Consider the following 25,632-nt stretch of genomic DNA (forward strand, 5'->3'; position numbering starts at 1 on the left):
ATTTTCTTGTTTGCAACCTTTACATCCAAGAATATTCAAGTTCCACATTTTGTCCACTTTTCTTTCAGCCACTCCTGGGTTCTTTACCCAACCCCCTCCCCATTTCCCACCCTCTCCCCCTCCCCTAAGAAGATGTCAGTGAGCCTGACAGCAGACATCCAGCAGGAGGGAGAGAGTGGGCCACTCATTGAGCCCTGTAGTCGAGGCAAGACCTCCCCTCAACCACAGGGCACCAAGGAAGTTACAGGAGAGGGCCTGGAGTCTGAAGAAAGTGCTCCACAGGATGCACAGGTAAGAGTAGCTGCTAATTAAGAGCACTAGGAGGAATGGGAGAGTGTGTTTACATACTCTGTAGTAGGAATGGGTGACTGGCCAAAAGATGACATCACAGTATTTTTACTCACAATCAGGTTCTTCAGCTTTAGAGTGGAGCATCTTGTTGACGATCTTCACGTGCTGAATGTGTCTTAAGTTTGACATCACGTCTGTACTGCAGCAGCATACACTTATTACAAAGATCTCCAGTTTAAAGAGAATGAACTGAATACTTTTAAGTCCAGACAGGCCTGTTAGAATCATTGTAAACATGGTAGCCTAGCCATGGTAATGCTGTCAAACATAAGGATTTTTCACCGCCTTGACTCCTTGTCAAGCCTCCTTGATTATCACCCAGAAATCAATCTTGGTGGGCCATCTCAAAGGATGTCTCACTTTCCAAAAATGCATATTGAGGACTGAAGAGGCTGGCTGGTCGAGCTATGACCAAGGATACACATTAGGGCTGGGTATCATGGCCATTGTCCTTAATCGATTTGATTTTGATTCATAAGGTTCTGAATTGATTAGAAACGATTCGATTCAATCCGATATCGATTCGATTCAGTATTAATTGATTGATTCAAATTCATTTAGTGATGTAAAGTACAATTTTGAGCTCTAACCTGATTATTTGACCACAGCCATGCAACACATCAATACTGGTATCAATATTGATATTAGAAAGGAAATAAATATGAAATTTCAGCTGCAAATAGCTGAATCTGCTTTTAAATAATGAACGGGACAGAAACATTGCCATGTTTCTACAGTGGCTCAGAACGGACTTCTTTGTCATCTTTATTCTGTTTTATGGCTTCTAGCGTTAAGGTGCATTACTATCACCCTGGGGTGCCGATACCAATTTTGGCACCCCTAAAACATAATCATGTTGCACCCTTGCTGCAAGAAAGTCACTGGAAACAATCTGTCGGAGCTGGGGGGAGATTGTCGGTCGAAGTGGGGGGATAGCGATCTGTGATTGTCAGAGCACGACCGGCTTCGGTGAGCTGCCTCAGAGAGACTCCGCCAACCAGACAGTCTGGGCGTCCAGTTCCTCCACACTACGGTCCCAGAACTGTCACATGTGAGATGGAGACGCCCCGTCCCCCCCAGGGTCTTGCGAGACAGAGCCAGTCGTGCCTCTGCATTGGCGGTACCCGAGTCAGGTACTTGAGGTCCTGCTCTGAAAAAATCGATCTCATCCACTATTAATTGATTACACAAAATTAAAATGAAATCGATCTAAAATCAATCAGATCAAATTTTTTACCCAGTCCTAATACACATATATGCATATGACTTGTAAAAGAAGTGTGACATATGTAGGGATGGGAATCGAGAACCAGTTCTTTTTTAGAACCGGTTCCCAGTAGCTCAATTCCTTGGTATTGTTTGCCTGCCTGCATAATGATTCTGCTTATCAATTCCGCTTTCGTTGTGCATGTATGACAATGTTACACTTAGGCTGCATTGGTTTGGTTTAGAACGTAGCCAACATGGTGTTGAGGCAGAAATGCTCCAAAGTATGGCTATATTTCACACGAAAAGATGACACCAGGGCCACTTGTAACACTTGCAAAGCTTTCATTTCTTCAAAGGGGGGTTGTACCTCCAATATACTCCAACATTTATCCACACAGCATGCAGTTCATTTGTAGGAATATCACATGTTTGATACACTACTTAGCGATGCTTGTGAATCTACTGGCAAAGCAAACACCAGGGCGTCATCCAGGCCTGGTTCTAACGTCCTGCCCCCTCAAATAAAAGTTTCTGAAGGTAGGGAAAAGGAAAATGAAGTGCACAACAGCAGAAGACAAAGAGGAATTAGTAAAGCTTGTTAAGTTTCTCTTTGTACGGTCGTATGGTGTGACCCCCCCCCCCCCAAACCAGGCCTGCATCATCTTTTATTATTATTTATGCTTACTGTATATTTTCTGTGCAGAAATGGAAATATAGAAGACAGTTAATGCAAACAAACCTGTTTGTACTCTTTTATTCCCTCACCCAATGAGAATCAATAAGAGAATCGATAAGTAATGGGATTCGTTAAATTGTTATTGATTCCCATCCATAGACATATGTCTGTGACAAAGTTTTCCTCAATCTGAAGTTGTATTGGTAATTTAAATTGTGTATTTAAAATGTGCGAACAAATTTTTGTGTGTGTTAAAAAATGTTTGCTATTGCTACATCCTGTACTGACACATTAAGTCACATTGTGGATTGAAATTAAAATTTAATTTTAATTTTACCTATGGACTCATCTGACGGATCATAAAATACAATGGTTAAGTGTATTAAATAAGAGGCAGATGAGGCAGATGATGCAGGTGTTCCACACATCATATTTAACTTACATCTATTTCAAATAATGCTGGCTTTTCAGTTGAACAATAAGTGGTACATTCTGTCCAGCAGAGAGAAGCCGAGGAAACAGGCGGAGAAATTTACCTTGATACTTACAAAATAAAATACAGCTTTCTTACAGTGTAATTTTTGCATTTTGTGTGAAAGTATTCATGATAAAATGGAATGGAAATGGTTAAAAAAAGTTCTTGATGTGTACCCAAAACTCTAAGACTTGGTAACTGTGTTGGAGAATGGACTTATTTATTCAAAGTTCCATATTAGAGAAAAGAATTGACACATGACAAATTTCTCTTGCAGAAACGAGCTCCTAACCACAGCCATGGAAGGAAAAGGGCCAAAGTAAGTAACATTAGTTTTTTGTTTGTTTGTTTTACAAATGCATCTTTTAAAAAGACGCCAGAAGTTCTAATCGTTTTCCCTAAAATAACCTCCAACAAGGACGTTGTGTAAGGTGATTGTCCATTATTATCGTTCTAATCCTCTCAATTACTGTAAGAAGGTGGACCACCTTCTCATTATCGCTGGCTTAAAATCTTAATGCCCATTACAGGGTTAAAAGTAAGTGTCACAGAGTGACCTAAGTGAGGGTGTGAAAGAGGAGAACACATCTAAGACTATAAGCAAGCCCCTGAGAATGGTTTGCCAAAAATAAATAAATAAATATTTATTTATTTATTTATTGATTGATTGATTGTTAAATGACTTTAAAACTGGGTGTGTGAATTGGCATAATGGCTTGTGTATTTGTATTTTGTCCAGAAACTACCAGGTGTGGGGCTGGGCAATAAAATGATAATGAAATATGTTGTGATATAACTTTTCTTCGATAGAAATATGAGACATGCGTGATACAATTTCGATAGAATTCATTTGGCTATGTTTTCACAGAGAAAAGAACAGCCAATCATAATTAAGTAGTGCCGCACCGAACCTATCACGCTAGAGCTATGTCAAGTTAGGCTGACACACACAGCACCGGCGTTAGAGCAGCTGCAGCACACACGCTAGTGTTTGGGCTGCTTTGGTAAATAATGAGTGTTCCCTCAGGAGAAAATGTGACCGAGAATTCGGGCGACTGTGTTACTGAAAAGTATGGTGTGAACCATTTGGTTCTGGGCCTTTCAGTACAATACAGAGATACTTGTAGCGTATGTGAAGAATGCAAACACTCACCGCGGTGAAGTTGACAAGAGATTCACAGATTTGCACTTCACGGCTCAATAGATCATTGGTCAATAATCACTGAGACACAAATGACTGCTCAAAGTGGCTTTGGTAACAGAGAGGAAACTACAACCCCGTTTTCATCCAAACAAATAGTCCTTAATGATCAGTAGACGGCACTGGCTCGAATGTGGAGCCAATTAGTAAGCGCTAGTTTAGGGACCATCTGCAAAGTGCTAATCGTAAGATTTCTACATATTTCAAATTCAATAACTTTGTCTCTACTCTGTGAAATGGCACCAGATTTATCTCATACCCCCACAAACCCCTTCTGCACACACTACACCCCTCAGATAGGGGAAATATCATACACAGATTAGACAAAATGTAATATGAGGTACATCTCTAAGTGGGTCTATATAGTGTGTCACCAAAGGATATATTGTTTGCTTATTTGATTAAACAGTTGTATAATGTTCTTCAGCACATCTATCATGTTCAGCCTCTGACAGAAAATAAGTCATATTTAAATCAAAAATAACCTTCTGATGTCTTCACAACTAACTTCTGAGTAACACAAAATTTAAGTTTGACAAAAAATAGTGATTTAATTTATATCGTGATGCATATCGATATCATCTGATTTGAAAAAAATACCGTGATATGATTTTTTTTTCATATCCCCCTAACCAGGTGAAAGCTGCACTCTGACTTTTGTGAATAAATAATAGGATTTTCTTCTGAATTGAGTGTTGTCATTTCTAATTTAAAATGTAATGTTAGACATGTAAGTTCTTCTTGTGCATGTGTACATCTAGACATTACAGGGGGTGATACTGATACAACTTCAGCAATGTTAAGGTGTATCTTTTCACAGTAACGAGGGGCTTTTCTTGTGTGTCATGTACTTAGTCATCATTATTATCACAAAGGGTTACGTTCTTGATATGGATCACTCATTGTCATTTCCCTTTAGGTTGTCGAACATAATCTGTAGGGGGAGAGGGTCCTAATCAGTGATGATGTTTTAAAATTTGTTGTGCATGTCTTACGCCATCTCCTTTTCATTCCTCAGGGAGCTCTTATCAGTCTTTTTCCAGGGTTAGTGTAAGCTTTACATTCTTACAAGGGATTTAGATGCATTTTGGAGCTTGTTTTCGGTTTTAATAAATGCTGAGCATTTGTAGACTTTCATGTAATACTTAAATATAGTAATAGAGAAAGAAGGAACTTCTCTTTCATTGAAAACATTAGATGAAAGACTCACTTGATGATCCACATACCGTAATATCTAGGGAATTTTAAAAATCTGTTCCTAGCTGATGTGTTTATTTTGTATGGTTTGGAGTGTTATAGAGGATAAGGGCTTATCTGTATTTCCTTTTACTTTTATTACTATACTATAATACTATAAAACTGTGTAACAGCAGTATTTGTAGTTTAAAAAATACAGGTTTAACCACATAGTTGCAAAGATAATGTGTTGATATTTTGGATATTTAATTCTGTTACAGTCTAATGCCAAACTGAAGCTGGTACGGAGCCTTGCAGTATGTGAGGAGTCCTCTGGTCCATTTTCTAATGATGGACCTCCAGAATCGGTACAGTAGCTTCATCTAATGCTGCTTTGCTGATTAAAATCCAAAGTTAATACTTAAATGTAAATACATTTAAGAATAGAATTGATTTTTCATAGTAGTTGATTGTGTTTTTCCAGGATATCATCCAGCTTCACATCAGCTGTCCATCAGACAAAGAAGAGGAGAAGTCCTCAAAAGATGAGTATGAAAATGAAGAAAAGGAAAAGAAGGACAAGACTCCACGAAAGATGTTGTCACGTGGTGAGATGCTGATGTTTCATAAACTTCTGCATTACACAAACTAAACCAAATGGCTGGACTTGAAATCTCTTAAGCCTTATTCATACAGGACTAGTAAAATCTGTGGACCTCTGGTAATTTGTAATAATTGTGGAAGTTGTCTATTTGTGCTGTAGAAATTCCAGTGCAAATGACCTACCCTACTTCAGCGAACACAGAGGTCCTGTGATGATTTTGGCACTGTGTGAATTAACATCTCTGTGATTTTAAATGATTTGCAGTAGGGATGTAAACAATTAATCGACTATCAATTAATTGTCAATAAGAATTTGCTCGGTTAAATTGTTAATTGTCGGTTAATTGCCCTTTTCTACGGCGGGATTTGTGGTGTCGACAGTAGGGGGCGCCACTGCTCAAACTAGGCTTTATTACTGAAGTTGAATAACTGGGGAGTCACCTGTCCACACCTGTCTGAAGGCCTCCGGTTTGTCCGTGCTGTGACGCTGCAGCTGGGATAGCTGGTCATCGAACCGGATCATGGCGTTGATGAATTAGAATCGCTTTAGAGACATGGTGGAGCAAAACACAGACCAGCCCGTCTGTTTGTGGGAGTGGTGCACCCCCGCCTAAATACACTTACAAATGTAGGGTCGGTATTGGATCGGAGCGTTTTCCCTGGAGGTTTGTGTATTCCACAGTCATCTGGACTATGTGGTCAGTGAGACAAGTTGAAAACATCCTTCAGGGTCCTGATCCGGGCCACAGATATGTCCAGCGGTCACCCGTTGGCCACGGGAAAATAGCAGGTGGGGGCATCTCCGCTGAAATCTTGGTCCATCATGTCAGCCAGTGATGCAACGTCAGAAATGCCCATTTCTTCTAAACTGCCCCTCTTTAGATCCATTTATTTTATTGAATTTCTCTGCAGAGTTTACTTAGTTCTACTCCATAAATGTCACTGCCTGTACTGTATCCAATGGTACAATGAATTAATCATGAAGGAATATGACATGCTTTTTTCATGAAGTATATAAACAATATTTAGTTTTTATTCTTATGGACCCTATTGAAAAAGAAATTCAGGTTCTCAGGAAAATCGCTGCTTGTCAATATATCAATAAGTTCAACCAACTAATGATTAATGGATTAATCAATAATTTGCATCCCTGATTTGCAGTGTTAGTTGTTTCTGCCACACATTTATTGAGTCTGTTTATATGGCAAGGAGTACTGCAGTTATGCTGGTAATTATAAGAGAAGTATTTAGTCTGTGGTTGCAAATTCACCCAAAACACTTATGCCATGATATAGCATGTATATGCACTGAAAGAACAACTTTAAATCTTTCAGAAGAGAGAAATCTCCAAAAATGAGATCTATGACATGCGTCCTACATTTCCACAAGCTCGATAGCTCTAAGTTGTAGCATGGTAATAGTGAGATTTTACAGTATATCAGATGTGGATAGTGATATCAGTCATGTCTTCCATCCACTAAACACAGATATAGGGGTTTAATTCCTAAATCAGTAGAGGCCTCCATGTGATAACAGTCCTGTGTGAATAGGCCTTCAAATTGCTCTCATGAAGGACCTTAAAGTATTTCAAAGAATTCAGCTTTGGAATCTGCTGAAACTTTGTCATAATTAAGCATGTGCCAATCACCAGTAATGTGGAATACAAGAGTTTGAACTCTGTCAACACTGCCACTAACAATATGCAGAGTTGGTGCATTTGAAAAACTTGCTGTGGCTTGGCCATTACATGTTAAAATAATCTCCGCTGTGTAAGTTAAGTGATGTTGAACTAATTTCTCTAAAGGAAAATTGGGATCCCTCTCTTCTTTTTTTTTTTTTTATTACCTGTCTTACTTCTCTGTCTGCGCAGACCCTCTGGTGTCATTAGACTGGGAGTAGCAGAAATGAAATGGCTAACTCGACTGTCTAGTGTAGTGGAAAATAGTGGAAAATGATCCCCTTGAGAGTGTACATGTGCGTGCATGTGTGTGAGTGAGAGTGAAGTTGTAGAAGAACGGCTAGCTGTAATCTACTCCTTATGTTTATCCTCCCTGAACATGTCATTGCCAGTGTGATGGGGTGCCATTTTAGGAGCTATGCATAGCATTCTAACTCTGCTGTTTCCCCTTCACAGAAGTCACAAACTCGGTTCTCCTCTCTAGTCTCACAACCTTTTTTTTTTCCTCTTTTCTGTGTACTTTTTCCCCTTCTTCTATTCAGACTCCAGTCAGGAATACACTGACTCCACGGGCATCGATGTTCATGAGTTTCTGGTCAACACACTGAAAAATAATCCCAGGTATGAGTTTTTATTAAAAACAAACTTACTGTCCATAAATTTAATAAAAAGAACAAAACACAAACTGAAAATCTGATCTGTCAGTATACATTTAGATGTTGTGTAACTAAAACTAGTTTGTTAGATAAACTAAGCCAGACATGTCCACAAAACACCTGCATGAAAATTAAAACACTCAGTATGAATAATTGCAATAAGCAATAAATTCATTACACTTTTGGTTCATTGATAGTGAACTGAGATATGCAAAAGGTCAAACCACCTTCCTGTTTTTTAAAAGCCCAATGTATCCAGTCAAGTATTAAATTGTAGAAAAGCAATTTAGGAAAATTTAATAATAAAATAATAATAGGAAATTTTGACAAAACACACTAATTATTAATGGCCTCAACTTGCCTTTGATCCTAAGTATATATTGCAGAACACTGTCCTTTTTATCTTTAATTGATATGACTGCTCCACTTCACTACTTTACTCAATGAACCCCTCCCCTCCCCCCCTCCCTGTCCCCCTTTGGCCCAGCAGGGATCGAATGATGCTGCTTAAACTAGAACAAGATATCCTGGAGTTCATTAATGACGACAAGTAAGCCTGTTCTTCATAACCACTCACTTGTGTTTAAATTTAGCTCTTCTACAACCTTTTGCTTTTTATTTATAGCCTTTTGAGGGGATGAGGTAAATATGGGAAGTTGTAGTTGTGTGTGCTGTTATGCTGATATTAAGTTTAGAACTCTTTCCAAACAAAGCAGTATTGTTTGACTGCAGTTTAATGATTTAAAATTGGTTTGGGTGCATCAGATTATACTGTGTCTAACAGAGCTATGTGAATTTCCCTCCCAAGTGTGAAATCTTGCTTTGTCAACGCTGTTAAATATTACCAAAAAAAAACTTGCTTTTTTCAAATACTAAAATTCATGTAGGACATAAGATAGCATAATTCATGGATTTACACAATATTGAAGGTACAGTTGGGATGTTGTTTCTAAATATCTGCCAAAGAGACTTTTTAGATGGGGATTATGTAGAAATCATTGGAATGCATTTGTAGTTTGCAATCAAACAAATGTTCTTTCAAGTTTAAAAAAAAAACAAAACATAAAACAATAATAGGTAGAAAATAGAATAGATAGCAAATAGAAAACAGGAAAAGTAAACATGAGAATAGACAGAAAGACTACTCTTATTTACAAGTTTAATTTAGATCCTTTGTAATGCCATGTTGGACTAACTTGGTCTTTTCTGTTCTCCGCAGTAATCAATATAAAAAGTTTCCTCAAATGACATCTTATCACCGAATGCTGCTGCACCGAGTGGCTGCCTACTTTGGCATGGACCACAACGTAGATCAGACAGGAAAAGCCGTCATCATCAACAAGACCGGCAACACACGAATGTGAGTGTGGTTTCTGACTTTGCTACGTGCAAAACCTATAGAAAATTCTTGTATTAGTGCATTTCTGGCAATAGTGTGTGTGCACAAGATATACTTAATGAGGCATGACTTAATTTTTCTCAAAGGTGTTCAAATGCCAGCATTGTGAGGTAGTTACCAGGTATAAAGGCCCATTCATGCTCTACGTTAAAGACGGATACATGTACAGATGCAGGATTCTGTCCGTCCTCTGTGTTCATTATGTGCATAATTCTGTCCGTTCTCTGAATGCTTACGGATGCATATCCCAACGGAGAATACAGAGCACATCCCACCGGAAACAGTGGAGGCAGTGTTGTGATTTGAAGAGGATAATTTCCAGAAATGGTGGAACTTTTCAAAGTGCGAGTGTGTCAGATGGTGAAAAACTACCAACATATTTATGACAACTACCCTTCTCAATATCAACATTAGTATCCACATTAGTAAAACCGCCTCTGTCATCACCATGTTTGTTATTAGTGACTTTCTGCTTCTTCTCATAAAACTTTACTCTTCTTCGTGGTATTCGGCCAGTATGTTAATTAGCAGTGTCGCCGTCTAGTGCATTGATTGACAAACGCTAATTGCAGCACAATGGATGCATCTGAGTATCAAGGCAGTGACACGTGTCAACGTTTGAAATGCACGTACCTATTTACATACGCAAAGCAAGCATAAATGGGCCTTAAGGTGTTTCTGTACACTTATCAACACAATAAATCTACCAAAAAAGTAACCACATACAGACATATAGCAAGTTGAACTTCAGCAGAGCTGCACTAGAGACAAATGTAGTGTGTTTAGTTAAAGCTAAAGGATCTAGTGGATGATTTGTTGGACTTATGATAATAAATTGATACTAAATACAATTTGGAAAGCGAAAAAGTCTAAGGAAAAAAATGCATCTCCTTTTGGTTTATTGCACAATTTTAAGCTCATTAAGCAATATTCAAGTGTAGTTAAGTTTTCATCATTACACACTACAGCTAAATGACTGCAAATAACTTGTCTTACTTGTCAATCTTGTAATACCTGACTTACACATTCATAATTACAATACTCTTCAACATTTCTAAAGAGGATCAGGTCAAGCTGCTGCCCATTGGTCAGGCTGAAAGAATAGGGAGCATTTCAGTTACAGTAGGCATTCAATAATAAATTAAAAATAATTTCTTACTTTCCTTAAAAATTTAGTTTGTAGTTGCAGTGGTTAAATAACTTGAATCACTATACAATTGTGAATGTAGCTCAATTACCATCAGACAACTGCAAAATGTATTTAAAATGCTGTTTGAACTCCATGTAGATCTCTGCATATATAGTCCGTAGATGCAAATATTTATACCCAAACACTAAAAACACAGTGAGGCACAGTGTTTCGATATAAATTCCACAGCTATGGACAATATATGCTGAGAACTACATGGAGTTCAAATAGCATTTTATGATATAAATAAAACCCCACATAACCAAATGGCAACAAAGCTACAACATGTGACTGGATGGAAAGTTGGTTTCAGTTGAATGTTGACAGATTATCAATACACCTGAGAAACGAGGCACCTTAGGCACTGTGTGCACCTAATCAATTATACCCATAGTACAGTAAATAGGAAAAATAAGGTGTGCACTTCAGAGAAAATAATTTAACTCAGTAACCTTAACTACACATGCCTCTTGATCTCTGTTAGTTTGGTCTGACTGAAATCTTTACGTTTCTCTTAGCACATAGAATAAATTTGCAATGTATTTGTCCAGAAAAAAATAACTTAATTCTGTATCTTTGTCCACTTTCTTTTTTCTCTATAGCCCAGAGCAAAGGTTCTCTGAACACATTAAGGATGAACGTAACATGGACTTCCAGAAGAAATTTATCCTCAAAAGAGATGATGCCAGCATGGACAAAGATGATAATCAGGTAGTGGTGTGGCTTCAGCACACCGAATTGAACAAAAATCCTAAAACCTCTCCCATCTAATCTTAGATAATGGCTTTTAAAACCAGTCCTGATCTTGTTGAGCTTGTTCCACCAGTTTAAGATTGAGCCTTAGCTGTATTTTTGACCGGGGTTTTGCCCTCTGGGCGGGTATATATAGGTATGCCAGGAATTCCGTCCAAGATCTTTGTCCATCCCATTTCTCGGACACCCGATTCTTGTCAAACTGGACACACATGTTCTTTGTCACTAGGTGAGGTGCAGTGCACAGTTTAATAGCCGAATTTCAGTTTATTTATTTTTTAATAAATTTTTCTAATATGTCAGCAACCAATTTATCTGACATTATTCACCCAATTCTTTTCAAATTTCACACACATGCTCTTTACATGTGCCTTTCTCTCAAGTTTTGCTTTTTTTTTTTTTTTTTTTTTTTTTTTTTAGTTTTCAAAGACATTGAAAGTTAAGACTCAAAATTCATCCCAGGGTAGGCAGGGTATCAGTGAGCAGGAGGGACAGAGTGTTGTGCAATGGGGCAGGGGTATTGATAAGCTCTGCATACTTTTTCACTTGTTTTCCCTGTTTTTTTTTTTGTTTTTTTTTTTTTTAATCTCCAATTACTATTTAGCTCCAACAGTGAGGCTTTTTGCATTCAAATGGAGTGTCTTGCATTTTTGGTACTTTGGATTTAGTAGTTTTGCATTTAGTATCCTGTTTGTTTTAATTTCATCTATGAGCCACTAAACAGTGGAGTGCTGCTTTTTGCAATGCAAATGACTGTCCAGTTTACAATTAGATGTAATGACTGAAATTCTTAATATATTTAGCCTAAATGGAAAAACATGTGTATCTGTTTTCTTCTTAAGTGAATACATGTTTCAATTTGTCCCCAAAGCAAGTTTTATTTTTTAAAATAAAGGCTCAAGTACATGTCAGATAAATAAATCTGTAATATATAGGGGATACAGTTTGTACTCAAGGGCAACAAACATTGGACAGAACTCCTTTTTGCATGCCCTTTCCTGTGTTGTGAGTTGTGCTGGGAGTGAGTTATGCATGAAAGAAACTTAAGACGCTTAAAATAATCATCATTGCAGACATAAATGCACTCAGTGGCCCAGCAAAATTAATGTTAGAAATGACAGAAAAGTGCACTGCTGTCTGTAAAATACCATGTTTAAACTAGCAAAGTGACTCTTAAAACATATTTGTGGAAATTTGTAGTCCGTGTTTGTGATATACAAGGACCGGATGCCAGTTTTGGATGCCTCCTGGACACCTCCCTGGGGAGGTGTTCCAGGCATGTCCCACTGGGAGGGGACCTCGGGGAAGACCAAGGACACGCTGGAGAGACTATATCTCTCGGCTGGCTTGGGAACCCCTCAGGGTCCCCCTGGAAGAGCTGGAGGAGGTGTCTGGGGAGAGGGAAGTCTGGGCATCCCTGCTTAGACTGTTAACCCTGCGACATGTCCCCGGCTCCAGATAAAGCAGAAGAAGATGGATGGATGGATGGATGTTTGCGATATAGTCATTTGGGTCTATTTTATATATCATCCATATGTAATCAACATACACATGTTAAAAGGACCTTCATAACTTTGATATACAGACCTAATGTTTTTACATGTTTTCACTTATAGGATATAAGCTTACAAATGATGCATTTTCTTTTGACACACTTCATTCTCACAAACAGTTTTAATGGAAACTATGACTCAGTTTAATGCCTGCATAGATTAGTTACATTTCTTTGTATGTTCATTCCTCATCTAGTTTCTCAAGTTCAATCAGCCCTCCTGTGACTCTTGACATTCATTTTACATATGTCCCTTTTATGGTTATATCATATAGAATACGTTAAATACTAAGGAAACTTTTTTTCACCTTCCCATCCAAATGTTAGATTCGTGTGCCACTGCAGGACGGGCGGCGTAGCAAGTCTATTGAGGAGCGAGAGGAAGAGTATCAGCGGGTACGAGACCGGATCTTTGCCCGAGAAGTAAGTATTGGACCTGGATGCAGCATTAAATAGACAGTAATTCTGAGTGATTAGCCAATCATTTGTTCATCATTAATCATTAATCATCAATCATCTGTTTATTCTATCCAGTGTAGCATACACTTAGTCTGTTAGTTTGTTCAGTACCTTGTGAAACATTGTAAGTTTTATACATTGAAGTAACACTTTTCAGCTTAAATGCCTGTCATGTGAAACTTCTGATGCAATAATCTGTAGGAGTTGAACTGTAACAGTTTAAATTTTCTGGTTTGGATGGCTGAATGAATGAATCTTTTCATAATGTGTAGGTGTCCTTTTTTTTACAGTCCTCTCAAAACGGATATATCAACGACAACAGGTAAGATTATGCATTCTACTGGAGACTCTTGTGTACACTTCATAAGACTTTGTCCTCACCACCTCCCCTGAAAGCTAAAGATGAAATATTTGATTGACGGGTTAGATTCAGATTCAGAATTCTTTATTAATCCCAGACTAAATTGTGTCCTATAAATATAATGGAGTAAATGGAGTCAAAACTGGGTGTCTATACACATCACACTAATCATTAGCTCCTTAGAAAGGTCTGACAATGTGTGGTTTTGAAACTTGGCACTGTTCACCTGAATGAACCTCAATGGAAGAAACTGCAGCACTGTCACAGCTGCTAATTGGCAAAGCCACTTAGTTAGATGATTGTGTTCTTGACTATGAGTATCTAATAGAATTTTGTAGAGGAGATATGTACAGTACTATTTTACTTTAACTATGAATCAGACCGACTGTGAGTCTCACAAAATCAATCAAATCAAATCTGCTGTGAGTTTTTTTTTTTTTTTTTTTTTTCATTTCTTGCTTATCTTAAAAAAAAAAAAAAGATTTGTGATTCATGATAAACTATAATGAAATCGGTGTCTTGTATATAAATTGTATATAGTGCCCAGTGTTTTGTAGAATTAAGGCAGCTCACATAGCACGAAGAGTCTACCTTCATCCCTCAGCACCCTGGTCAATGAGGCCTTGTGTGTGGTTTTTTTTTTCCCCCTTTTTTGTTTTCTTCTTCCCGAAGGTAAAAATTCTCCACTCTGCCTTCTTCTACCTCCTAATCTCACCTTCCTTAAACCCCTTTGCTGTTCTCCAATCCAGTACTGTAACCCTAGTGTTTTCTCCTAATGTTAACTCCAACAGACTTTCCACTGAGGGCTACTGCTCTAGCTCTCAAAAGAGGAGGCAGATCTTTAGGTATTGGGGTGCTGCTGACTTTGACTTTTGTGTTTGCCATGCCCATATTTTTTGATAGTGGTTTGGTGATGACAGTGGTGACTTGTGGTGGTTTTTCTATCTTTGCTTGGCGTAGTCGGCTGATTGATGGCTATTCCAGCATTGCACCGTGGGGCTTCCCATGGCCCATGCATGGCTGCTTTGTGGTTTCACTGAGGACTGACCTACTTACCCTCCCACCCATCCACTGTCAACAACATTTATAAAGTAACTGCATTGTTTCCACAGTAACCTGTTTGTTTTTGTGATTGAGTTAGTCCTGTAGTTTTTGTTAGCATGTCACATGTTTCATAGAAGCACATGCTGTTAATGTATATAGATGAAATGGTGCTTTTTTGACTGACAGACGAAAATAAGAAACATGTTTCTTTTGCACTGTAGCACATTTTTGTCCTTCCTTGGTATGGAATGTACTGTGTGATATGTGTAACCAATGTCCCTTATTTGTAAAATGTAATTCAGAGGTTTCAGAATACATTTTTAAGCTTAATATCAGTCAGTCCTTAAGATAAAGTCTTTGTTTTATTTGCAATAATTCAAGATGTATTATGTTAGTTTCACATGTAATTAGTATTAAATGTTAACTAGAAACAGAAAACCTTAATCTACAAGAAAGAACATCTTCAGTCAGGAACGGATAAATTGAGCGCCTGATAAAGACCAGTGAAGGCTAATAACAACCTTGCTTCCGTGCTTCCACTGTTTGTGCATGTGATGGGGAATGCTGTTGTTAGGAGAGAGTGGAAGAGGAATATCATGTGATCACCAGCAGAATCCCTCCTCCTCATTCTGCTCTCATCTTTGTCTGCAGAACGAAGCGAACAAGTGTGCGCCTTTTTACCGAGAATGGCAGAGCACCCACCCTGCCTTAAAATAGGCTGTGCAGAGAGAGGACTCAAAATAGATCCTCCCTTAATTACAGTCTCTCTGAAATATTTATCAGTCGAAGCCACCTTCAAACACCACTCACTATCACTAGGGTTTTACAACCCTTACCACATCCCTGTGCTTGTCATCGAAATCCCTACAGTCATATTTAAATGTATTTAGATAATTTTGCGCTTGTTCTGTGTATGTACTTCATATTCATCCCTCTTTCCAGTTAAAGAGAGGATGAAAACAGCACATGTTTACAGCTGACTTTGCTGTTTCTTTTTTATCCTCTTCCTCTGCTGTCCTCGTTGCAGAGTCATAGATTTCTCTTCACCTACCTGCAAAGCTACATTGATTTTTAATGCTACTCAACAGTATGTAGAAAGGTCGAGCAATCTGCCAGTCTTACATCACAGACAATTTTAATTTGTCCAATCACTGTAAGGAATTGTATAGATCTTGTCTTTATATAAATGAATGACAGTGCTTCCCAGTCTTTCACTTCATCACTATTTATTTTAAATGACCCTAGAACCAGAGTAAATAAGGTGTTAAACTAAGAGTGTTGCGTGGTGAGGGTGTATGTAGCATTAATGTTGATGGTCTAGTGAGTTTATTTAAGCCACTTAATATCAGATATGGGAATAAGTCAAACTCACACAAGCAATAAGCAAGTCTAAAGTCTGAGCAGTCAAGGCTAAAGTGAGTGCTAAGTTTGGTGGTGGAAAGTCATGCAAGTTATTCATGTCGACTCAATGACGATTCGGATCATACAAACTTGTGATGATGTATCACATGTGAAATTGAGACATCAGGTACAAGTGAGTGATAAATGACCAACAATGACGAGTGGCCCTTTGAAATTAAGATAGACCTGTAGGTCTAAATAGCTCCATAGCAAAAACATTTGCGTGTGTAAGTAAAGTGAATAGTAGCCTAAAATACATTGCATTACTGACAGTAGTGGATGTAATGCAATGTAATTAAATGTTTTTAAGGACTGTTTTATTGCAAAATGAATACTTTGACTTCTGACACTTGATCAACATTAGGATCATTATGCTTGCCAACTTTGACTGAAATAAGTTGTGGAGTACAGTACTTGTAAGTCTTAAGTCGGCCATCTGTCTGCTCTGAAGTTGTGTGACCAGTCTGCTTTATCCTGCAGGAGTCAGTGTAACATGTTTCTTACACACATCCCTATATTTTGCTTTTATTATTTTTCCAAAGCAACCATAACGTAAGATATTTTTTATGTTAAGTATCAAAATACTTTTGCTTCATTATAAAACTGTGGCAAAAATAATTGAAGTGTGCTAGATAATTAGTGGAAAACACTCAGATGTATGGATCACAGTTAGGGGAATGTGGACTAGTGTTTATTTAATCTTTGACCAGATTTGTGTGGAGTTTATATGGCTACTCTAAATTGTGACCTCGTCTATAACCTTAATTGTACTGCTGTTTATCTTGGGCAGGATGCTTTTGTGAAAGAGCTTTTTAAACTCAATGAGGCTTGCTTGGTTAAATAAAGAAAAGTGAATAATGAAAAAAAGGATTACAAATTTGTTTAGATAAGAATTAAGAGAGACTCAAATGAGAACGACACCCTGAAGCCCTTCAGAACCTTGAGGATAACCTGTTAAAGTATGTTTGTAACTAGTAATTTGTAACTACATGGATTGTGACTACCACCAAAGATTGCCTAGCCTTAATGCATACTGAACAAATATGAAGTACGATCTGGTATGATTTGTTCTTCAATTTCATTTTTTCTTTAAGTTTGTCATGTCTCTGAGCAAGCCCAGACAATTACTCTTGTGTCATCTTCAAATACAACAGTAATATTCTTGATGTTAACATGTCAATGGCAGACCCAGTCTTTCATTTGTGATGGAGAGGTTTTACCCAGTGGTGGTTACGCTTACAGTGTGATCATTGGTTTTCTTGGCAGCTACCCTTTTCCAGGGTGACCGCATCACAACACACCACAAAGGCAATGAGTGTGTATACAGCAGTATAGTATAAAGAACCATAGTGGTGAATCAGTGGTAGCAAGTTGTTATTTTGTAGATAGTGTGTGTAAATCTGAGTGTTGATGTACATCTGCTCTTAATGGTTGAGTGTTTATGTACATCTTGTATTAACCTCCAAGTGTATGTGTCTGTTTCTGTAGCATCTATTGTCTGATTTAAAAAAAAAAAAAAAAAAAAAAAAGGGCATGTAAATGTTTCAGTCTATTCACATGTGCAACACGAATGCAAATTCTCATTCTGTTAAGTCCTGCGTGTGAACTTTGTCTCCAGTCTTGAATGGTTTGTGTGTTCACGTCAGTCATGTAATTTTGTCTTATCCTGTGTCTTACAGCCCCAGTGTTGTCTGAAGCATCTTCTCTCCCTGCATGTGTGTGTTTTCTCCTCTGGAAAGGTTTTGTGTGTGTGTGTGTGTGTGTGTGTGTGTGTGTTTGTGTGTGTGTGTGTGTGTATGGATGGATGTGTGTGTGTGGTTGTATGTTTAAAACGGAAGATAATATTGTTTGGTGGTTTGTTGCCTGATTTGTTTTGTGGTTTCACTAAAACAAGCCAGTATGCATCTGTGTTGAATGCCCCCTCCCCATCCTAAAGCCTGTCATACTGTTTGTCTCTACCTGTTGAAGACCTTACTGTGTTTCTCTTTTTTTGCTCTTCCCTCATCTACCTTCTACTCTTTTGCATTATCCACTGCCGCAAATGTTCACCCTTCTCTTTTAAACATTTGTGTTTACATCCATGACATCTCATAATTCTTTCTGTAATTTGCACCTGTCTTTAACTGTCCTTCTCACTTTTCTGTCATGTCATCCCTTGTCTTTCCTACCTCTGTCTCTCTCAATCTGCTTCATTTCATCTGTGTCTCGCTCTGCTCCCTCTCCTATTCTGTTGTCTCTCAGAGGAAACCGTGAGAGCTCCAGCCGAGCGTCCAGCAGTCGTCAAAGCAGCACAGACAGTGACATGAAGTGCCTGGAGCCACGGCCCTGGAGCAGCACGGATTCAGATAGCTCCAACCGCACCCTCCGGCCACCCGTCACTAAAGCCAGCAGCTTCTCTGGCATCTCCATCCTCACCAGAGGGGATAGCCTTGGCAGCAACAAAGGTTCACAAGGGAGCTGTAAAGGCTCTCGCTCTGGTAAGGAGTAAAGGGCAATGTTTTCAGAGCAATGACACATTTAAATCCAGATGTGGATGTTGTTAAGGCTCTATGCCCATACTTAAGGGAAGTACATTTACCCAAGTACAAATCTAAGGTTCTTGTGCGTTACTTACATGTTTCCATTTTATACAACTTTTTGCTAGAACTCTGCTACAGTGTAGAAGCCAATATTATACTTTTATTCTACTGTTTTTGTTGGATTAGTGTTTCATCCCTCTCCTTTAAAGAAATGTGGTTGTGTTTGAACATTTGTGATGAACATAAGGCAGAAGTGTCCTTTTTTGCCTTGAGTTTAAGTTCTCCATCTTAAGCTAAATAAATTCTTTACAAGCCATCTTAGATTTGCTGGAAAATGCATCATTACAAAGCTGAAAACAGGGCAGTTATTCCTCATGAAACACTGATTTTTTACAGATACCTGGGTTATACAGGAAAGTGATGAATTTTCTAAAGTAGCTTTACATGTTCGAGGCCTCAACCTTTAAACATGTACTGCTGTAAATTGCAACATACCCCTTAATGTTAGTCATTTTACTACACAATGATTGCAGTAACTTTTACAACATTTGTTTTTGTTGTGTTTCAGCAACCCCTGCAGGTTGAATCAATGACATCATTTCGTTCCTGGGGTCAAAATATTTAAACTAGAGAAACCCTGGTCTATGTACTATTTTCTTCTAATGACCCAAGTGAACTAAAATATGTTGCAAAATAGAAAACAACACAGCTCAGGGACAATGCTATTAACCTGCCCCCCTTCAGTTACGTTTCTGTTTCAGAAGTTTTTGCAATTTCAGTTTCCTGAGGGTGGAATTTAACTCGTGAAACTATTCCCTGTATTCCATCATGTGTGTTTTGCATCACTAGGCCTGCCCCTAGTCAGTCCTGATGTGTGTCCCCCACCCGCAGCCTCCCAGTCCAGCCGTAGTTTGCTTCCCTGCCCATCTCAACAGCCACAGCAACCACAGCCACAGCCACCGGCCCCGCCTCAGACTGCCCTGCTGCCCACCCCACAGCAACATCCCATGAGCAACCACATGATCGCTCAGGTAAGTGCCCTCAGATATATATATATCACCATATGAATATGAAAGACACACTATCATGTCACAGATGTTGGAATTAAGGTCTGTGGTAAACTGTATCCCTTAAGTGAGTCAAGGTTTATGTTTCTTCTTTAACCAGGATCTTTATTAAATTCATTCATTCATACATGAAGTACCCGTATAATAGGGTATATGTGGTTAAATTAAGATTGACAGAAAAGTCCTTATTGGTTAAATGATAATATAACATTCTTGTAGAACATATTAGATTCCTTCACCATATGTGTCTTCTACATAGATGGTACAGATCTAACTTGAGTTGCAGCATATACTTTGATGAGATCATCCAATGCCAGAATAAAAAAAAAAAAAAAAAATTCAGATTTGGTAATACATGGCTTCACTTTAATAAGTTATATGTCTGTGAAGACCAGTACCGAAGGCACTCAAAATGTAAACTGTATTGTAAAGTGTTGGACATTTTTAACATAAGATAAGTAGAACTACTTTGTAAATAGTGTTGGTTTTCGTGGTAAATTTTGGCAAGGATATTTATTTTTGTTTTTCGTGACTACATTAGCGGTGTGAATTTTCATAAATCATAATTCCACATATCTATGAATCCTTCTGGAGTGTAATTTGATTATGATGTCCACATGGCAGTTTAGCTATATGAATTCTTCATGCTTTTAATGCACACAGATGTTTCAGACTTTGGTCAAGACCATTTGTCTCAAAGGTGTGGAAAAGGGACAAAAGTGAGTTCTTAAATATGGCCCAATTCAGCCTAAGGCTCCATTAACTTTTACAGGATTCATACACATTGTAAATTTTCATAACATTGTAGTTATTCATAGTGAAGGACCTATATTTTGACAACCATTATAGTAGAAAAGAATTACATTTAATTCTTCTCCTGTTTTGTTTTACAATTATATTACTTTTGTATATATTCACAGACTAAAAGTGAAACATTTCATCTGTTTATTAACAACTTTTCCTCTGTGTTCTAACCCACAACTTTCCTTTGTCTTCATTTCTCTTTACATCCCCTCTATTGGTCTGGTTTTCAAACCCCCTTCACACTGGCTTGCTCTATTCTCCATCTTTCTGCTCTGACACCTCCCTTCCTTTTTTTTCGGGTGGTTTGTGTAGCCGGTGGCATCTCTGCAGCCCTCTCAGCCTGTCTCCTACTCCAGCCCTTCCTGCCCCCAGGTTCTCCTGCCAGTTTCTCCTCCCCAGCAGTACACAATGGTACTGACACCTCTAGCAGCTTCATGTCTTTGTATTAATTTGGTTAGACTGCATTACTGACATCCTCACACTTTGCAATTATGTAATGCATTACTCCATACGAAACCCTTACAATGCAAACCATTTCATGCTTCCTCTCAGGCCGCATACTAATCTGTTGCTGCCTGAGAAAATCAACTTTTTGCCAAAAGTTTGTTTTAGTACTTCATTGAGCATGTGGTTTGATATATGATTTTTGTAGCATTTTGTTTGTTGGTATGTTATTCAAATTTTATGTTTTAATGAAAAATTGGGACTTTTGTCCACTTAACACTTGCCAAACTACTTGAAATACCAATATTATTGGATTTGGATTATTTATAAATGTGTTTTTTCCATGTAATGCAAATCAGGTGAAGCAATCTTGCACAGGCATGGTCTGGCACACCAAGCAGAGAGAGTATAAGTGTCTATATAAACTGAAACATTAAAGGAGAACTGATATTTCATTTTCCAGCAATAAACTAAAATCAAATGTTTTGATTCAATAACTTTAGACTTTTGACTGGCCACCTTTGCATTATGCCTGGTTTGACTGAGTGCAAAGTCAAACCGATGTTGATCTTATCTGATTGAAGTAGTGGACAGGAGTTATTTTCTACAGTATCAGTGTTACTTTACAACTAATATCTTCAGCATTGCTGATATAGTTTTAATGGTCAGTTTGTTCTCAATGAAGACATACTAGATCTCAAATTTGTAAGCAGTACTGGCATACTCAATGTAAACAGGTCCTCCAGTTCATTTCAAACCATGATCTGTAGTGTCTTATGATTATGCATACAGTGCCTTCCTGTGATGCACTTTAAATAACTGAGTTTAAAAGTGCATTAGATTATAAGTCAAGCTATAGATGTATTTCCTAACTATTTTATGTTGTTGGTAATAATCACTTGTTGATCTTTATGGCCAGCAAACCCTCATATGGTAGCTATGCTCCTGTTGGATCACCCAGTCCAGTACACAAGGACATTACAGTCAACAGAAATAACAATACTGAAACTTTAGTGTGGGGAAAAAAAAAACCCTCTTTCGTTAGCTGAAATAAAAACAGAAACGGAGGCTTTACTCTACTATGAGTTTGTTGGACTAAATATCATAATTTTTTTGTCTTCACACACAAATCTAGTAATTTGCAGTGTAATCTTTTTATTCAGCTGCTGCTTTTACACCAGCCGATGGAAAGATGCCATATGTTGCCAGTCCACTTAACCCTGATATCATGATGCCAAAAGTAGAGAGAGATGAGAGTTGAGAGAGATATTATGGAAAAATAGACTCAAACTGATACTGAAACTAATAAAAAATAAAATTTTGCATTTTAATACTAAATTAATGCTGCTTCAGAAAATAATCTTACATTTAAAATAAGTCAAAATGAAATGAAAATAAAAACCTCATGGAAAATGCAAAACCTTTTACAACCTCAGTGAACAGGTTGTTAAATCTGTTACTGTAGTATGTGTTTATTATGTGTGTCTTGTGTTCACCTCTGTGTAATGTGGACAGTAACAGTTTTGTATTTAATCTAGTGGTACTCAAAGTTTATGAGTAAAATCATGTACATTGCTTCTAGGGAGAAGAGCTGGCGCCCCAGTTCAGCCAGATGACACTGAGTCGGCAGGGATCCAGTGAGAACCCTGAGCCTCCCCCTATGTATCAGGCTCCACCTACTGTGCTGTCCCAGCACCCTCCACCTCAGACCGGCTACATCATGGCTACCACCGGTCAGCCTATGCCTCCTCCATCTGGCTACCAGCCTGCCACTGGACACCCCCATCCTCCACCTCCACCACCTCCTCCATCCCAGCCTGTCATGCAAGCTCCACCACCTCCGCAAGGCTACATGCAGCCCCCTCCACCCCAACAGGTACGGACCTCAGTTAGAATGCACTTCATAAGTTTGTGCATGGTTCAGTTTTACTGTTCATCACCCGGATGTTTCTTGACAGAAGCTGTTAAAATGAAATACTTGCTATGTAATTTTGGATATGTAAGCCTATAATACCAGACAGCTGTATTGTTCATGATCTGGCTGATTGCAGCCTATGTAAATTTCCTACATTGACTGGTTTTACATTCTTTGATTCACGTTCATATTAAGCCTATCACAATTGCCTGATTGCAGTTATTCAAGTACGATCATTTTATATAATGGTCACAAAGTTTTCTTTCACCTAGAAAAAACGGTATTGCCACATATTTCTACCAATTGAGGTTTCACTGGCTCTCTTAGATCATCTTGTTGTGCCCCTTTCTTCTGCTATCCTTTAATAGCACCTTTGAGGAAATTTCACGACACCAATTCTTTGCCTCAAGTCGTTTATCATCTGTTTGTCCAGCTACATTTTGATGAGGATTTATCTGTCTTGCCGAGATGATCAGTGTGTAGTGCCAGTAAATGTCTCTTTTTGTAAGCTGTATGTGAATTATTATTATTATTATACTAATATTGGGCTTCTCCTATAATATTGGCATAATAATGAAAAGAATAAGTGAATTGCAATTATTAGATCGTAAATCATCTTTTAAAATTAATGACAGTCCCTAGTTGACATATGACAGTGAGAGGAGCCATCTTTCACTCATCACTGAATGAGACTTGTCTGGCCAGTTGAAGTGTATATGTTAAAGTATTAGTGAACAGCAGATTACAGCTACAGAGGAGACTTTTGTCTACCTATTGTGTATCTTTTTACTTGCTGTGTCATTTTTAGTCTTATTAATCCTAACAACAAACCATACACTTGGATTTGAAAACACAAGCAGCACCCCCTTTTGACAAAACCAGTTGAGGCTAGTTCTTGTGGTCTAATCACTATGACACTAGCTGTTGCAGTCTTTATTATTCAGTTTGAGGTTTCTGCAGGCCTTAACAAGTCTAAAATTCAAGAAAATGAATTTTAGGCATTAAAATGTCTTAAATACATTTTTGACATATCTTAAATTTTGATGTCATGAAATTAATTGTACTTTTATAAAGATGCTGCCACAACAGTCTCACTTTTAAATGTGCTTTTAAATGGGATAAAGGCTGCTTCACCTTCCACTATAAATGCACAAATTGCAAACTTTGTGTTCATGCAGTTATATGGGAAATCAGAAAAAAAGCTGACTTAAAAAGTCATCAGCAAAACCTGTTGTCACTTCGTATTATTTTGCATTCATATCAGGAGCATCACAAACATCAGACACTTTGAGTCTAACATTGTAATTTTTGAAATGGTCCTAAAACGGCCTCAAGAAGTAAAGTTTTTTGCAACCTGCAGAAATGTTTTATTTAATTAATTACTTACATTCTAGATAGTATTGATAAGAAAAGCAGGTATTTAATTGTTGCTCCAGTAAAGTGATGGTTAAAACTAGATCTCACACTGCCATAATATGCTGATCTTGTACAAATACTTTAATATTACTAAACTGTCATTGTTTGTATAGCCATAGTTTGTATTGTACTGTATTATCAAAATGTATTTACCAGTGTTCCATTGCCATGCACCATGCATTGATATTTTGCTTGTTTTGATGTGACAAGTGTTTTGTAGTCCTCTGAATTTAGACTTTAAGAATGCATTCAAGGCATGCATAAAGAGCATATCATTTAGATTCTTGGAGAAAGAATAGACTCATTTTTTAATTTCAGTTGAAATTATTACATCATAACAAATGGCTCGACTTTATTGAAGATATCCAAATCTGGCTCCAGGGAAATTAGAACTACACTAATCCATTTAAATCTGATCATCGTTAATCTTGCACACCTCTTCAGGCTCATTCTAGGCCGGTTCCAAGAACAGGTCTAACTTTTGGAAGGGCTCTCAAGACGATATATTAAAGCACTCCTGTATTAAAGTACAGGAGTCTCATGTATGTAAAGAAATATGCAGAGACTCTTACTGTACAGTTCCCTCCTGTGTAAACATATTCCAACATACACCAAAAAGATGCTGAAAGGAATACTTGTAGGTGTGGCAAAGATATCGCAGATTATACTAATGATAGCATTTTACTACTTACCTGTTCAGCTTCCCCCTTAAATGTCTTTTCACTTCTATCTCTGACTGAAGACAGAGATGACACTGATAGCATTTTTTGTTGAAAGAATAAAAATGTTTACTGATATTCACGTGTGAATTTTTGAAGGACTGTATATAGGCACTTGACTCCATAAAATAGAAAACACTGGTCATATACGTTATCTAATATCAGTAGATGAATTGACATAAAGTTGATGGTAATATAATGTTAAAGAACTGCATTTGAAGTTTAAAGCTATTTTAATTTATCTTGATGCTTTGACTCTGTCTTCATTAGTATCACACACTTCCTGCTTCCTTCAGTATGAGTACCACTGTGAAAGCTCATGTTCCTTACACCTAATACTAATAATGTTAACTAAAATATACATTACAACTACTGAACATACAAATGCAGGGTGATGAAACTTGCTTTTTTGCAAGATAAGTGAATTATATGACAGGTCTATGAGTTTGAAAGGTAGTAGAGCTGCAGCTGTTGATCATTTCTGTAATTGATTAATCTATGGATTGTTGTCTTTGATTCGATTAAATGATTATTTGAATAGCATAACAGCTGTTATGTACTGAAA

The 25,632-nt window shown here is 37.8% G+C and overlaps 1 protein-coding gene across 9 annotated transcripts in view; it reads left to right on the forward strand.

The window, feature by feature from the left end:
• r3hdm2 (R3H domain containing 2) overlaps window positions 1-25,632 on the forward strand; it is an 87,835-nt gene that overhangs the window by 43,871 nt on the left and 18,332 nt on the right. For 2 of the 9 annotated variants that reach the window (XM_030134365.1, XM_030134364.1), the window contains 15 exons: window positions 69-291; window positions 2,989-3,030; window positions 5,370-5,456; window positions 5,573-5,696; window positions 7,912-7,990; window positions 8,516-8,575; window positions 9,245-9,385; window positions 11,216-11,324; window positions 13,246-13,341; window positions 13,650-13,699; window positions 14,530-14,583; window positions 18,425-18,660; window positions 19,552-19,733; window positions 20,886-20,984; window positions 22,600-22,893. In XM_030134365.1, the coding sequence (XP_029990225.1) occupies window positions 133-291; window positions 2,989-3,030; window positions 5,370-5,456; window positions 5,573-5,696; window positions 7,912-7,990; window positions 8,516-8,575; window positions 9,245-9,385; window positions 11,216-11,324; window positions 13,246-13,341; window positions 13,650-13,699; window positions 14,530-14,583; window positions 18,425-18,660; window positions 19,552-19,733; window positions 20,886-20,984; window positions 22,600-22,893 (1,812 nt within the window). In that variant the 5' untranslated portion in view covers window positions 69-132. The remainder of the gene's footprint in view (window positions 1-68; window positions 292-2,988; window positions 3,031-5,369; window positions 5,457-5,572; window positions 5,697-7,911; window positions 7,991-8,515; window positions 8,576-9,244; window positions 9,386-11,215; window positions 11,325-13,245; window positions 13,342-13,649; window positions 13,700-14,529; window positions 14,584-18,424; window positions 18,661-19,551; window positions 19,734-20,885; window positions 20,985-22,599; window positions 22,894-25,632) is intronic. The other 7 variants (XM_030134366.1, XM_030134370.1, XM_030134367.1 and 4 more) reach the window with 7 other exon arrangements.

The sequence above is a fragment of the Sphaeramia orbicularis genome, chromosome 5, assembly GCF_902148855.1.
Source record: "Sphaeramia orbicularis chromosome 5, fSphaOr1.1, whole genome shotgun sequence".
Classification (NCBI taxonomy): domain Eukaryota; kingdom Metazoa; phylum Chordata; class Actinopteri; order Kurtiformes; family Apogonidae; genus Sphaeramia; species Sphaeramia orbicularis.